Below are 16,485 nucleotides of genomic sequence, written 5' to 3' on the forward strand. Positions count from 1 at the left end.
TGTAATATCACAAAGTCAAGGGGTTTGTAATTAGAGATTTAGAATTTAGATTTAGGGTTTTAATTAATTTTAAAGGACAATATATGTATATATATATATATATATATATATATATATATATATATATATATATTTTACTGACAATATAAAGAAAAGTAAATCACATTTGGTTTCATAAATCTTAGTCAGCATTAGTACACGCACTGACGCGGAACCCTATGGCACAAGCCTCAAACCCACACGCCCAAGTAGATATGTGTAGAGATCCTAAGATATCTCACCTATGTTGAGCAGCCAATGCGGATCGTAGACACGCAAAGCAGAAAGTTGAGGAACAAGGAAATCGCGATGGTGAAAGTCCTTTGGAATCACCACAACATGGAAGAGTGCACTTGGGAGACCCGGGAGTCAATGCTCCAACAATACCCCTATCTCTTTTAAGGTATGTGTTTTAAGTTTTATGTGTTTTCTTGATGTTCATGTTTGCTTGTTGAACATTCGGGGACGAATGTTCTTAAGGGGGGGGGGGGAGAATGTAATACCCGGTTAGGCTCCAGCGTCGGAATTCCAACATTTCGACAAAATCCTCGTTGGAATCTGAAATCTCGGATACCGAAACCTCTTAGAAGGGTAAAATAAGTTTTACAAAATGATTTTTTATGACTTTTATTGTTGGTTTTTATGTTAAAGAATTTTTTTAAAAAAAAAAAGAAAGAAAAATATTTGGGAGGAAAACTCAGGTTCGGCCGCCGAACATGGTGTTGCCGTGGGAGCTCCCCTTTCGGCCCCCAAATATGGTCTGGCCAGCCATCTATAAGAGGCCTCCAGTCCGAAAATGGGAGAGTTTCTCTCTCCATTTTTGGGCAAAGGTGAGTTCTTGCCCTCCCATTGTTGATTTTGTTGTTTCCCTTCAAATCCTTTAAAATATTCATGAGTTTTCTCTTATTTTTGAAGTTTTAAGCTTAAATCCAAGATTTTAAAGTTTGGAGACCTCTGGAGACCGTTTCTCCTCAACTCCAAGCTTGGGTCGTTACAATATGAATCCAAAGATTCGATAAATCCACCTCCTATGGCACCCCACACTTAGAGAAGCTGAAACACCAATGATCGAAAGATTTAGATGAGAATCCGACAAACGCCACAACGAATAGTTAATAAGTTAACCAAGATTCCTGGTGCAATTGATGAAAGCAAATCCTCACTCTCACTCAAAGCAATATACGCCAAAGGCATGAAAAGAATTTTGAAAATTTAGATTCAAAGCTGCCTCTTACAAGTGTTTCTTATCTTTATATAGTAAGGAGAGAAAATAAAATCCTAAGACACTCTTTTTCGGGCTGGCCGAACCACACACAAGACCCAAGCCCAATCACACACTAAAATAACGCATCAAACACATAAGTATTAAAACATAAGTCCAAAACATAGCCCAACACTCTAAAACTTAAAAGATAAAATATGGCCAGAATACAAGCCCAAACAAAGCTAAAATAAAACAATTGTTTAAATATTAAAATATAGCAAGTCCATCATAACAAAGCTAAATCTTCACAAAAGCCTTTCTTGATCTTCACTTTAGGCTTTCCTTTGTATAATTTTAGCCCATAGGTTTGATTAGGCTCCCTAAGCCCTATGATTGCAAGTGTTGCACCAAATTTGCCCCATATAAGTTGAAGCATGCCCCAAATATATATGGATTATATGAATATGATTTTGAACTCCTTTTAGATCCATTTGAATGACATAAGTTTGCTCCATACCATTGTTAGAAATTTTCCCTATTGGATCCGTATCATTTGACGCGGAACCCTATGGCACAAGCCTCAAACCCACACGCACAAGTAGATATGAATCCAAAGATTCGATAAATGCAGCTCCTATGGTACCCCACACTTAGAGAAGCTGAAACACCAATGATCGAAGGATTTAAATGAGAATCCGACAAACGCCACAATGAATAGTTGATAAGTTAGCTAAGATTCCTGGTGCAATTGATGAAAACAAATCCTCACTCTCACTCAAAGCAATACATGCCAAAGGCATAAAAAAAATTCTGAAAATTTAGATTCAAAGCTGTCTCTTACAAGTGTTTCTTATCCTTATATAGTAAGAAGAGAAAATAAAACCCTAAGACACTCTTTTTCGGGCTAGCCGAACCACACACAAGACCCAAGCCCAATCACACACTAAAATAACGCATCAAACACATAAGTATTAAAACATAAGCCCAAAACATAGCCCAACACTCTAAAACTTAAAAGATAAAATATGGTCAGAATACAACTCCAAACAAAGCTAAAATAAAACAATTGTTTAAATAATAAAATATAGCAAGTCCATCATAACAAAGTTGAATCTTCACAAAAGCCTTTCTTGATCTTCACTTTAGGCTTCCCTTTGTGTAGTTTTAGCCCATAGGTTTGATTAGACTCCCTAAGCCTATGATTACAAGTGTTGCACCAAATCTGCCCCATACGAGTTGAAGCACGCCCCAAATATATATGGATAGGGGTGAGCATTCGGTCGGTTCGGTTCAAAATCGAACCGAACCGAATAAACCGAAAACTGAAATTTTAGTGTTTATGAAAACCGAACCGAACCGATTTTGGTCAGAAACTGAATCGAACCGAACCGGTCTGATTCAGTTCGGTTCGGTTTGATCGGTTTCGATTTTTAATAATTTTTTTATTTTTTACACTTTATTTTTAATATTTTAAAATTTAATTAAAATATTTTAATCTTAATATGATTTAATTTCTCTATATTATTGAAAAAACATATTATTATCACTAATCGGTTCGGTTCGGTTTTTTCGGTTTTTTTCTGATCAAAATTGAACTAAACCGAAATAACCGAAATTTCTGAAATTAAAAACCGAACCGAAATGTATAAAAAACCGAACTAAATTTTCAAATCGATTCGGTTCGATCGGTTTTTTTTATTTGAACCGAATACTGCTCACCCCTATATATGAATCATATAAATATGATTTTGAACTCCTTTTAGATCCATTTGAATGACATAAACTTGCTTTATACCATTGTTAGAAATTTACCCTATTGGATCCATATCACGCACGCTGCATTTGAGCATTTAAGCTTCACTTAATATCACTTTAGAAAAGTTTATTGTCTGACAGGAGGTTTTAAAAGTTCAGGAATGATATAAATATTTTTAATAAAATTCAAGTGTTTAAACATGTATTTGGCTTTAAAAAAAAAAGTACGTTTTTTTTATGTCCAAATTTTTTTTTTTTTTTTTAAATCAAATCTCCACAATGAAAAAGAGAAAGTGCGAGATATCTACCTATGTCGTTATTCTAACTTCTCCCTTGCTAAAAGATATTCTTTTATTATAAAATTCAAATTAAAAAATAATTTTGTATTTAATAGAAAAAATTATCATTATTTATTCTTTAAAATAATATATATTTTTAACAGTAAAATTAGTTCATACCTGTTAGTATTTTAATTTATTCATTTTATAAATTTAAAAAAATTAACATCAATAAGTTTTTTTGTGAGAATATATTCTTTCTAAAATTATTTTTTTTGTTTAAATTAAAGTTTCAGAATTAATTAACTATAATTTTTTTTTATATTGTGTGCGCATGTATAAAGAGAATATGTTAACTGTCTCTAGCTGGGCTGATTAGTAGTATTTGATTTCAATCCTAAATCTCAAGATCCAGCCCCATTTTCCTTGTAGTGCAGTGCATTTCAAATGCAGTAAAAAGCATGACAAAATATATATATATATACAAAGAGAATATATTTTAAAAATAAAGAAGTGTATATTTTTAAATAAAAATAAAAATAAAATTATTAATTTTTTTGGTAAAATTTATTTTTGTTATCAATTTAATAAATTAAAAAAAAAAGAAAGAAATTTAACGTATTAATGATTTCAAACAATCCATCTTTTTTGAAATTCCAATAAAAGCCACATTGCAACGGTCGAATTGCATCCATGTCCAGTCTCAACATACACCGAGAGAGAGAGAGATAGAGAGAGATGAGAGAGACGAAGTCATATCCGAAAGTAACAAGGAAGAGAACATCAAAGGAAAGAGCAGAAAGGCTAAATCCGTTGGAAGAAAATGAAGAAGAAAATGAACAAGAGATTAACAAAGAAGGAAAAGGGTTTTACGCTTGCTATCTCTTGACTTCCCTCTGCCCTCGCTTCAAAGGCCATACCTATATCGGGTTCGTTCTTTGTTTCTTATCTTTCAATTTTTTATTCATCAAATTTCTCAATTCTCAGTACTGAGATCGATTAGAATATTATTAAAACCCAATTCCAACTGCACAGATTTGATCGTTAATTTGTAATAATGGTTATTTTCTGTTAAGGTTTCTTGATCTTTTTTCCCCTTTGATCTTGAGAACCTCTTTGATTTTATTAAATTCATAATGCTTTTCGACCCATGAGATTGTCTAATGGTTCATGCTCTTTTATCTGTTGAATTGGTTGGATTGTTCAGATTTACAGTGAATCCACGGCGTCGTATTAGGCAACACAATGGTGAAATCAGAAGCGGAGCTTTTAGAACCAAGAAAAGGCGACCTTGGGAAATGGTCTTCTGCATTTTTGGTTTCCCAACTAATGTTTCTGCTCTCCAGGTTATCATTTCTCCTGTAATTTTATTGGCTTTTACTCTTCTGCTCACTGGCTAGCTACAAGTACATGTTAAAAAGCACTTGAATACTTGTATGCAATGCAAGATTAACCTCTAATAACCTTACCCTTGGCTTGGAAGCTGATATATTTGTATTTTTTTTGAAATCAAAATTTAGAATTTGGATATTCAATCTTTATGGTTATATCTAGAATCCTATGTCTTGCTTGTGATGTGCTAAGTAATTTGCTTGCTGTTGTCTTGTATGTTCTTTGTGACATTCTTCAATTATGCTCAATATGTAAGATTCTGTGTCATTTTCCTTTTGTTAGTGCTTCTTGTATTCTTTATCACTTAGCCAAAGGACCTTTTAAATCCATGTGAATTGGCTTGAGGTGCCACTTATCAATTTTTTTGGTCCATTTAAACCCTTCATATATGAAAGAAATTGAAAATAAGCCCAAACTTCATAGAGTTAATGCGTAAATTCCCGCTCAACCTACAACTAACAGCTACCTATCCCTAATTAAAACCCATAAATGATCGAAGGATTATTTCACAAATTATAGCTGAAAATAAAAGTCTTTCTCTATCTTTCTTAATCTGTGATTCGGGAAATCCTAATGCTAAGAAGATTGAGATTTGCAGTTGGATCAGTGGCTATTAATCATTGATCATAACTTATATTGTATTTGGTAAGCATTATTAGCACTTTTATCAGATTAAAAGTTGTTTGCATGCATGTATACTGTGATAATGTTAGGTTTTCTTCCCCAATGTTAACGTCCCTATCGAGGGGACCTTAAGAGAATGTTTGTCCTTTTGCATTATTCTATCCATTTCTTGTGGGAAATATGTAGGAAAAATGACCTTTTTTTGTCAATAAGTTGTGGCTTAATGGGTTGTATAATTTAGTAACCAGAGTGACAAAATAGTCCCCTTTTGTGGAATTTGTTGAATCCCATGTTGTGGAAAGGGTTAATCTGCCCCTTATATGAGTCATAGGCCTCCTTCCCTTGAGGATCGGGTTCTTCGGGTGCCTTAACGGGTGGGGCAAAGCAGGTGAAGCTTGCATACGTCCCCTTTGGCTTGTTGTGTTCCTAACTTGAGTGGAGGAGAGTTGTCCCGCCCATAAATTCTGGGAATATGTAACATCATGCTGGAAAAGATGTTGCCGAGAAGATTGAGTGGGGAGTTGCTCGGAAAAGCCTTTGTCTGTGGGATTATCATACCTGCATACACTAGCTAGAGCCGCTCTCTTGATGAGCCCAAGGCAGTGCAAAACTACACCTCGCAATCTATCCACTCAAAGAACCTACAACTTCTTTTTTGTGTATTCTGCAAATTATAATAACCAATCCATTATAAACCCACAATACCAACATTGAAAACTTATCAATCTGCTAAAATACAAATACATATTAAACACATATCCTGTAGTTAGTGCAACCACAAAATCTTCTCCCCATATTCGCCTTTCCGAGATGTCCAAATCCTAGCATGAATGCTGTAAAAACACATCTTCTCGGGTGAATTCTCTTCCATGACTCCTTGTGTTGCCTTTGAATAGCTTGTTGAACGGCTACTAGAAGAGTGTGAAGCCATTTCCCTCAAGCCACAGAGCAATCAAGAGATTGAGAGATTCAAAGAGAGAAGAATGAATTTTGAGTGTCTTGGTAACTAAAATGGATGACATATGTTGAGTCTCACATCGATTGTGTGGAAAAGGTAATGTGCTCCTTGTATAGGCCATAGGCACTCCTCCTGTTTAAGCTAACTTTTGGTGTGAGTTAAACCTGACCCAAATTTAATATCGTATCAGAATCTCCCAGTCCAATATTGGACCTCCCATAAATATGTCACCTTTGAGCTAGATTTTAGGGTGAGTTAGGCCTGACTCAAATTTAACAACATATAAATGTTTGTCCATCATGTACTCTTCGTGTGATCTTTATAATCCTCATTTGATATGTAATTATTCAAATTTGGGCTTACTTACTGTGATACGAGCAAGGAAATAATACGATGCTTCAAAGATTTAAAATGGGAAACTCCAAATTATGACAAATCAAGTTACCATCGCTTAATTCAAGGCTTACGAGATGAGAACTATATTTGGGAAGTATGGGAGAATAAGGAAACAAGTCACACTCTCTTCAACACATATGGACGCACAACGCAATTTCAGATCACATAATGCATGTATGGCCAAATTGCATTTAGACCAATTTTATTATTTTGGTATTTTAGTATTTTGTGGGATTTGTTTTAAATTAATTTGGCCTATATTAGAAGCCAAATTCGTGCAGCCCATTTAGGAAGGAGATTTCTCCAAGATAATTTAGGAAAATGATCTTTAATGTAATCCAGGTTTGACTATTTGACTAGATATCCTTCCTATATTGTAATTACACCTTCCTACAATAGAATTAGGTTTTGAAGGCTATAAAAACACTCTTAAGGTGGCAGCCATAGGAAGCCAATGAATAAAGATGATTTTATGAATAATATTTGGTTCTTCTCCATTATTTAGCAACTTATCGAGGTTTAACCTTGTAGCGTTCTAATATGGATCTCCTCCATACTTAGTTAACTTATCAAGAATTTCTTGTGGCGTTCTCGAAGCTGGAATTGCTTGATTATCTATGTTTCTGATCACATTGGTTGGTTAGGGGTGTGGTAGAGCAACCTTCGCTTGATTATCTATATTTCTAATCACATTCGTTGGTCAGGGGTGTAATAGAGCAACCTTGTGGAAGATATCTTTGTCTTGTTCTTTATCAAGTTGTGTGACGGGGTTTTTGATCACATGATCCTGGGTTCCGCATCAGTTGGTATCAGAGCACGGTGATAGATAAATTCCTATTTATTTATATTTATTTATTTCGTAAGTTTTTTTTTATTTTTTACTCTATCTTATTTTTTTATTTCAATTTATCTTATAGTTTCTTTTAAAAAAATAAAAAAAATTTAGTTATATTTATATATAAAAAAAAAGGAAAATTACTTTGTAGTCCCTGAGGTTTAACGTAATTAACACTTCTGTCCCTCTATTTTGGCGACCCAACACTTAAGTCCCTCACTTTCTCTTCTGTCCAAATTCGTAGTCCTTCCGTCCATTCAAACCGTTTGGTCAAAGAGTCAAAGGTGAGATGTGATAATTTTTTCCAAAAATACCCTTCTTTCAATGTGAAATTCCAGAAGAAGAAGAAGAAGAAGAAGAAGAAGAAGAAGAAAGGGTGTTAATTACGTTAAACCTCAGGGACTACAAAGTAATTTTCCCAAAAAAAAAAGAAAATTTTTTTTTTATTTTAGTAGTGTGAGTTTATTTATTTTTTTTTTTTTAAAAAAAGTGTGATAAAAAAAGAGTGAAAAAAATCGTTTCAGTTGTTTGATTTAAAAAAAAGAAGAAAAAAAAGGAGAGACGTCAAAGTTTAGTGTTTTATTCGCAAAATCTCATATTGAATTCAAAGAAGATCTCATGTCTGTCGATTCTTTTCTTGTCATTATGGTTGAAGATTCGAGGACGAATCTTTTCGAAGAAGGAGAGAATGATACAAGCAAGGAAATAATACGATGCTTCAAAGATTTAAAATGGGAAACTCCAAATTATGACAAATCAAGTTACCATCGCTTAATTCAAGGCTTACGAGATGAGAACTATATTTGGGAAGCATGGGAGAATAAGGAAACAAGTCACACTCTCTTCAACACATGTGGACGCACAACGCAATTTCAGATCGCATAATGCATGTATGGCCAAATTGCATTTAGACCAATTTTATTATTTTGGTATTTTAGTATTTTGTGGGATTTGTTTTAAATTAATTTGGCCTATATTAGAAGCCAAATTCGTACAGTCCATTTAGGAAGGAGATTTCTCCAAGATAATTTAGGAAAATGATAATGTAATCCAGGTTTGACTATTTGACTAGATATCCTTCCTATATTGTAATTACACCTTCCTACAATAGAATTAGGTTTTGAAGGCTATAAAAACACTCTTAAGGTGACAGCCATAGGAAGCCAATGAATAAAGATGATTTTATGAATAATATTTGGTTCTTTTACATTATTTAGCAACTTATCGAGGTTTAACTTTGTGGTGTTCTAATATGGATCTCCTCCATGCTTAGTTAACTTATCAAGAATTTCTTATGGCATTCTCGAAGCTAGAATCGCTTGATTATCTATGTTTCTAATCACATTGGTTGGTTAGGGATGTGGTAGAGCAACCTTCGCTTGATTATCTATGTTTCTGATTACATTGGTTGGTTAGGGGTGTGATAGAGCAATTTTCGCTTGATTATCTATGTTTCTAATCACATTCATTGGTTAGGGGTGTAGTAGAGCAACCTTCTGGAAGATATCTTTGTCTTGTTCTTTATCAAGTTGTGTGGCGGGGTTTTTGATCATATGTTGGTCCTAGGTTCCGCATCATACTGTTTCTTTCATATGTGAGGGTTTGAATGGATCAAAAAAGTTGACCAAAGCATATGTAGCCCTTGGCCCTCGAGCCAATATATAGGAGTTTAAAAGGACCTTTGGCCTTATCTAGTCAGGAATACCCAATATTTAGCAGTCTTTTTTGTGCAGTAGAACAGCTTTTTTGCAGATTGAAAGACATGCAATATCCTGTTCAAGAACTGGATTCTTATTTTAACTTTTTCCTCCTAAAAGTAAATAATACTTGTGGGCCTGTGGAGTTCATGCACAAGTTTTTTCTTTTTGAATTTAATAACTAGGAAACAAGAATTGTTTTGTTTAAACATCTTTTGAAATATCGTCTTTGATTGAATTCTAACATCTTGTGGCAGGTTGTACTAATTGTATTAATGTGTATGGATCTCATGTCTCTGCACTAACATATTGAAGTGTTCGATTGGATCTGAAAATGCAGTTTGAATGGGCATGGCAGCATCCAACTGAATCAGTAGCTGTCAGGCAAGCAGCTGCAACTTTTAAATCATTCTCAGGAGTAGCTAATAAGATTAAACTTGCTTACACAATGCTTAACCTTCCAGCATGGCAGAGGTATTACTTCTTCAAATATAGGTTGCCTTGTTTCTGAGTTAATGTTAAAATTTATCAAATACTGACTGTTACTCTGTACATGATTAGCTTGAACATTACTGTGAACTATTTCTCAACAAAATACACAGAGCATTCTGCTGCTTGCCCAAGCTTGCCAGAGCACATGAAGGTCCAGGTTTGCCCCGTTGATGAGCTTCCTTGTTATACTGAAACGGATGAGAGTTTGTTAGAATTTACAGATGCTGAATGTGTATTTGATGACAAAGAAGACTCTGAGAACACTGCCAATATTTGTGGCAGTGTAGAAATGAACACGACGGACATCCAAGCTCACTCCATTGATGGATTTTCAAGCTGTTATAAAGGGGAGGAAAGTTCTAGCAGCAAAGATACCAATGAGGCTCAACAATGCAATAAAGGTGGCAACACTAGTGGGACGATACATGAAACGCATGCTGATACAATACTTCATATTGATGAGAACTCTGATGATGAATTTTGGTTTAAAGAGTATGGCAGGAGACAGCAAACTGTGAAGAATACTTCTTCAGAGAATCCTCCTACTGCAGAAGTTGATCATGCACTGGTGTGTTCAGCATCATCCCTTTGTACCGCCTTTTCCATGGAAGAGACCAACAATGGGGATGCATTAACATCCATGAATAAGAGCATTTCTGACTTGGATTGGTTGAATGGCGAAAGACTTAGAGATGGAACTGATAAAGATCGACAGGCAATTCATAGTTTTACTCCCCCACAAGAAATTGAGGTTATAGATTTGTTATCTCCATCTCCAGGATCCAGAATTAGGTCAAACATAAAGAAGAGAAGAATATTTACTGGTTGTCCGGAGATAATTGACTTGACATAGGCTCCTGACTGAGAATTGATGAGATCATTGACTTGATGTGATCTCCCTTGTAATTTGTCTAATTATTCAGTGTTGGACATGGAAGAACAAATAATGAGAATCATAAATGAAGTGTTCCAATGTTTATTCTGTAGATTGTAGAATTGTTATGACAGAAACTATTCTTATCTTATCTCTGCTGCTTGTATCAACAAATAACCTTCAACTTGATATCCATATTTTGCATTAAGATTTTATCTGCATCTCTTTCTTACGTTTCAGAAAATATCCGTGTTACTTCATGGTCTCTTCAGAGACACTTACCCTTTGTTTGAATACATAGTGACCCTTTGTTTGGATATATAGTTGTGAAGGGTAATGAAAAGAAATTAAAAAAAGAAATAAAGAGAAAATAAAAGAGCAGAAACTTAATTTCTCTTTGAATAAGTATATGATAAATAACTATTACGTCCTAATAAGTTAAATAGAAATTTTAGAAGAATGGGGATTCAAGTATTTTCATACTATTAACCCTATTTTTATTTATTTCTCTCTATTTTCCCACCAATTTAGGGGAAAATATTTTGGACAAAATGCAACGATTTAAAAAAAATATATTTTTTCCTCCTTTCTCTTCATTTTTTTTTTCTTTTCTTTAATTCAAACAAAAAAAAATTTAATTAATTTTTTTTTTCTTTTCTCATCTTCCCATTTCCTGTTCTCTCAATCCAAACAAAGCATGACAGGCTTATGCTGATACTTTTTCATGCTACGGATATGCAAGGCAAGGGAAACAGACAAATGGAGATACTGAAGGCAGAGCTATCCCTTTAGATTGTGTTAGGAGGACGTGTGGATTTATTATTAACCCCATAAGAGGGAAAGTTACTAAAATCACATGAGTATATGCACAGCTTGCTTTATTTTGAGCCAAGACTAATGATACCTGGCAATCAAATTTCACACTCTTTTAACTTTGCAACTTTTTTAGGAAGCTTGGTAGGCAAGGGGCATGTGAACCCCAGGACACTCATTACCAAATATCCTCAATCAAAAACCATGGGAAGTTTACCTCAGCTCTGTGACAACTACAAGACAATTACATGAGAACTAATATTGAGCAAGATGAGTTTACAAGTGTCACATTTGCAGATAAACTTAAAAATATGCATCTGGAGAACTGCACATCTGGACAAGAGAACTTTACTGTGGATACATTTCAATTAAGTGCTTGCAGGTAAGCTTGGGAATCAAAGCTTACTTTATGTTTCTGCTCCCAAAAAAGACAAAACTGGTGCCCGAAAGGGGGTGGCGTCACTTGATAGGAACATCCCTGCCCGACACAAGACTTCCTCAAGAGATACACTTTTTAACATTGTAAATCCAAGAGAGAAGAATTCCTGCTGGAACAAAAGAAGTGGATTGACCAAAGCCCAGAAACCAAAGTGACTTTTGCAGACAACGACTAGCGATGCTGCATAGGCACGTTGTAATAGAGCCAAGAAGAATGAGCAAGTTCAACAGTAGATTTTTATTCATACAGAAGAAATTTAAAATAGAGAAGATGCCATATTTGTTACTATTGTTACGTACTAGAGTTGGCTACATTTCAATCTTTGGACAGGATACCCAACGGCCTCTTGCAATCTCATGCAATAATATTAACTAGAATAATCCTTCTATCCTTACCAAGATCAGCACGCACATATACTGAACGAAAAAGAATCATATCAAAATTTCAGAAACAGACGATCACAGATTTAACAGTAAGTCATTGTTTAAAGCATACCAAATACAAACAAATTCATTTAGGTGGGATCTTATACTCACGTAGTCAGACATACAAGTTCAAAAACAAAACAAAAGAAAAAGGAAAAAAAAAACGCAATGAACAGGGACACAACCATAAGATATCATGAAAACACAAGCACTTCGAGAATGACACAAGCAAATTAGCAAACCGCTAGTCTAGCCTACTATGTCATTACTGCAGATGCTGCTAATGCAGTTTCTTGTTCTTGTTGCTGCTGCTGTGGCTGCAGTAGTTGTTCACCTTGCCAAGCCGAAACAATATCTTGGAGAGCTGGCTTTATATCCTCTTTCAATATCTTCTGATATTCCATTGTATCTCCATTGGATTTCTTCACCTCTACCAAATGAAAATTAGGAGCGACCTCAAAGATCTCTGCATCAATGCATAAGGGCCCTTTTCTGCCTTCCTGTAGACTTTCCATTTTCAACAATCCTTCTTCCTTCTTCATGATCTTCAGTCTTAGATGCTTGGCAACATCTTCAAGTTTAGAAATGATGACTGAGGCAGGTTGAAGAGAAGTAAATCTTGCTTCTCTGAGTTGTGAATTTTCATCAAATAATCCAGAGAGATCAAACCCAGCTGAAAGAGAAATGATATCGAACGCATTTAGCCTTGGAGGTTTGACTGACTCCTGCTTTGCCTCCGAAGACACACTGCTGTTCTCAGATGGACCAGAACCGTTGCTGTCCAAAATATCCTGAACTTCTGCTTCAGTTTTCTTCTGTTTAGGATTAAAAACTTTTCTAAACCAAGAACTTTCTTTTATCTTATCCATGGAAATCCTAGTATTGGGGTTTGGATCCAGCATCTTAAATAGAAGCCTACGAGCTTCTTGTGGAAACCAATTAGGGCATTTGAAATCAGCCTTGCCAATTTTTCTGTACATCTCCATCAAGTTTGAATCATGGAATGGAAGATAACCTGCCAATAGAACAAATAAAACCACCCCACAAGACCATATATCAGCTTTGGCCCCATCATAGCCTTTTCTGTTGATCACTTCCGGAGCAACATATGCAGGTGTCCCACAAGTTGTATGAAGCAGTCCATCTTGGCGTTTAGATTCAGCCAGTGCACTTAACCCAAAGTCACTTATCTTCAGATTCTCATTCTCATCCAACAACAGGTTTTCTGGCTTTATATCTCGATGATAAACACCCCTGCTGTGGCAGAAATCAACTGCATTTATCAACTGATGAAAATACATGTGCGCAACATCCTCCTTTAACTTTCCTTTAGCAACCTTGTTAAAAAGTTCACCACCTTTACAATATTCAATTACAAAGTAAATCTTACTTTTGGTTGCCATGACCTCATAAAGATGCACAATATTGGGGTGTCTAACAATTCTCATCACAGATATTTCTCTCTTGATCTGATCGACAAGCCCTGCCCTTAAAATCTTCTCTTTGTCAATCACCTTAATTGCCACACTTTGGTTTGTACTGATACTCCTTGCATAGTAAACCTTTGCAAAGGTGCCTTGGCCAAGCAATCTCCCAATCTCATATTTTTGTGTCAAGATACCAGGTTTGTGTTCCATCTCGAGCCAAGAATGCTAATTTACTAATCTCAACTATAATTTCCCACCAATATGCTAGTTTTATAGTCTATAAAACACACAAATTACACAAAGTCGAACCGTCTTCACATACATCACGCATTAACACAACAGGAAATTTATAACAAGTTGAAGGCTCATATTGCTTTTCAGCTGAACATGTGAATGATGAAGTAAAATCTATGAATCCAGTTTCATCAAGGATAAAATAAGGCAGGTCTTGCAAAGCCACTAACTTATGGGCTTCAGAGAATGAGTTCCAAACATTCAGGCACATCATGCAGCATTCCCTGGGTTCACCCTCTCAAACCGGAACTCAAGAAAGCTGTAATGAAATCGCACACGGATTTAACTTGAGTAACTTCAGCGGAATATCAGTATAACAATCGCAAAATGGGTTTATAACCTGAAAATAAAAGAACAAACAAAAGGGAAACCAGTAAATTATAATGATATACTGGAACACAATAGTATTTCCCATCCATAGAGATTAAACCCACTTCCGATTGGATCTAAATACACCAATTCCTTAAAAGACGCAGTAGAAAAGAAACCAAGAAATTATCATGCCATGGATGCTAATCCTACTGGAAGTTGACTCTCCAGAGTGTATGTTTAGCTAAGAATTGCAATATAAGTAAAGAAATTAATAACAAAATAACGAAGGTGGACAAAAATTCCTCTTCTGGAACTTGAAGAAGCCAATACAAGCTTAAAGCACGTAATCTAATTTCAAGCCCGAAAAATCTTGAAATTCATGGGTATTCGCTTCAGGGACTTCAAAATCAAAAACCCAAACACACATCTCATATCAAAATTGAAAATTTTAAAATATTAAATCATCAAAGGCCGATGGAACTGAAAAGACCAAAACCAGAACCAGATCAAAAGAAAATCCAGTACAACAAAAGCAAAATTATTACCTTTTACTGATCGCAGATGGCTGCTGTGGATCCAATACCAGAAAGAAGAAGATGATGATGAACACAGATAACTCTTCTTTTTCTCTCTCTGTCGTTTGTGGGAATTTTTTGTTACTCGAAACAGAGATAGCAAGTGGGAAGAAGATCTTTTTTGTGGAACTGAAATGGAAATGGAAATTGGATTGTGATTTTCGGGGCCTTTCGAATTGATAAATAATGGGACCTTAATAGCGATTTTATTTTTATTTTTGGGTTTAGGTACAAAAGAATAACACAGCGTCGCATGTGTTCTCGTGTGGCACAACTCATTTTAATAATGTTGTGCTCAGCTTTGTTTTCTTCACGATCAAAAGAAATATCGTTGACTAATTTAATTAGATCCCTGATGTTGACTGGTAGATGAAGAGTCAGGTTGACAGCATTTACATGGACGGCAACGTGTATATATATATGTATATATATACAAATGAGATAATCACCAAAAAAAAACTTTCTTTTAAAATTTTTCAATTACATTTTATTTTTTTTATCAATTAAATCCAATCTTTTTATCTTGTATCTAAATGCATCCTATCGTATTTTCATTAAAATAACTAATGAGAGTTTCACATAAAATGCCATATGGGATCTGGTAATGCCACCTAAAATTTTTAAATATAATTTCTAAATATAAATTCCTAAAAATAATTTCTAAATTTAACTCCCTAATATAACTCCAAGTGACATCGGCTTTCCTTTCTAATTACGTCATTAATAAATAAAGGAGAACAAGGGAGAAAGTATTACAGTGGTCTCTTCATATCACCTATAATTGAGTAATAAAATAATAAAAAAATTGCTAAAGAATATCTTTTAGTCGTGTATTAGCATCATAGTCTCCTATCTATAGTCAACTTGTGTTCTTTAAGGGGGCATCCAAATATATAGTTTATACTCATATTTTATTTTGCATGCATGTATAATGATGCCTATGTGGTTAGTAATTTATTTTTTTCTTTTTTTTTATTCTTAATCAATGTGACAAAATATGGGGTATGTATCAATATTGATTCACTGTAGAGGTATTTTGTTGAAAAATAATGATATGTTTAAATATAAATGTGAGGAGGTCTATTTATGGCAAGACGTTGACGTAGATAAAATTAGTTATTTGGATATTGAGGATGAGTTAAATAACTAGGGTATAGTAAGATAACTAAGTTTGCATATTTTATACCCAGAATGGATTAAAAAAATGAGATTAGGTATGTGAAGAAATTCAGTGACAATAATATTCTAGAAATGATGAAATGATATGACAATGGTGATATTCATATATATTGTGTTTTAATGTTATAGTTTCTGAAGGTGAAAATAATCTAAGTCAAGATTGTTTATAAAAAGGCAAAATATAAGCATAGATAAAAATGATGTAATTAGTCATAACTTTTTAGTATAGTATGAAATAAATTTTTTGAATAGTGATGAGAGTAATGAAATAGTGTTGAGTATGTGCCAGTAGGTTCAGATAATGATGATGATGATGAGGATACTGAGATGGAAGGGTCAGATAAAAGTGAAAATGATGATTATAAAAACATAAATTTACTTGAAGAATATAACTCAGATAATATGTCAAATACCCCAGTCAATAATAAAAAATTTGAGGTTGAATCCAATAAGAGTCAAAGAAAAAGGTATATTTTT

At 34.4% G+C, this 16,485-nt stretch overlaps 2 protein-coding genes across 2 annotated transcripts; one reads left to right on the forward strand and one right to left on the reverse strand.

Moving 5' to 3' along the window:
* The first annotated feature begins 3,961 nt into the window (after positions 1-3,961).
* Positions 3,962-10,656, forward strand: LOC110606043 (structure-specific endonuclease subunit SLX1). The gene is made up of 4 exons (XM_021744776.2): positions 3,962-4,205; positions 4,484-4,622; positions 9,519-9,652; positions 9,740-10,656. The coding sequence occupies exons 1-4, from the start codon at positions 4,015-4,017 to the stop codon at positions 10,521-10,523; spliced, it is 1,248 nt and encodes a 415-aa protein (XP_021600468.1). The 5' UTR covers positions 3,962-4,014; the 3' UTR covers positions 10,524-10,656.
* Positions 10,657-12,213: 1,557 nt separating this feature from the next.
* On the reverse strand, positions 12,214-15,022 carry LOC110606593 (CBL-interacting serine/threonine-protein kinase 10). Its single transcript, XM_021745470.2, has 2 exons — positions 14,800-15,022; positions 12,214-14,282 (listed from the first exon to the last, which is right to left on the reverse strand). Exon 2 carries the CDS (start codon positions 13,856-13,858, stop codon positions 12,479-12,481), a length of 1,380 nt encoding a protein of 459 aa, XP_021601162.1. The 5' UTR covers positions 13,859-14,282; positions 14,800-15,022; the 3' UTR covers positions 12,214-12,478.
* Positions 15,023-16,485: the final 1,463 nt, after the last annotated feature.

The sequence above is a fragment of the Manihot esculenta genome, chromosome 18 (assembly GCF_001659605.2).
Source record: "Manihot esculenta cultivar AM560-2 chromosome 18, M.esculenta_v8, whole genome shotgun sequence".
Taxonomy (NCBI): domain Eukaryota; kingdom Viridiplantae; phylum Streptophyta; class Magnoliopsida; order Malpighiales; family Euphorbiaceae; genus Manihot; species Manihot esculenta.

Coding starts and splice junctions, on each gene's coding strand:
- LOC110606043 (XM_021744776.2), top strand. CDS start 4,015: ATGAGAGAGACGAAGTCATATCCGAAAGTAACAAGGAAGAGAACATCA. Junction 4,206..4,483: donor AAAGGCCATACCTATATCGG/GTTCGTTCTTTG, acceptor TGGATTGTTCAG/ATTTACAGTGAATCCACGGC. Junction 9,653..9,739: donor AACCTTCCAGCATGGCAGAG/GTATTACTTCTT, acceptor GTACATGATTAG/CTTGAACATTACTGTGAACT.
- LOC110606593 (XM_021745470.2), bottom strand. CDS start 13,858: ATGGAACACAAACCTGGTATCTTGACACAAAAATATGAGATTGGGAGA.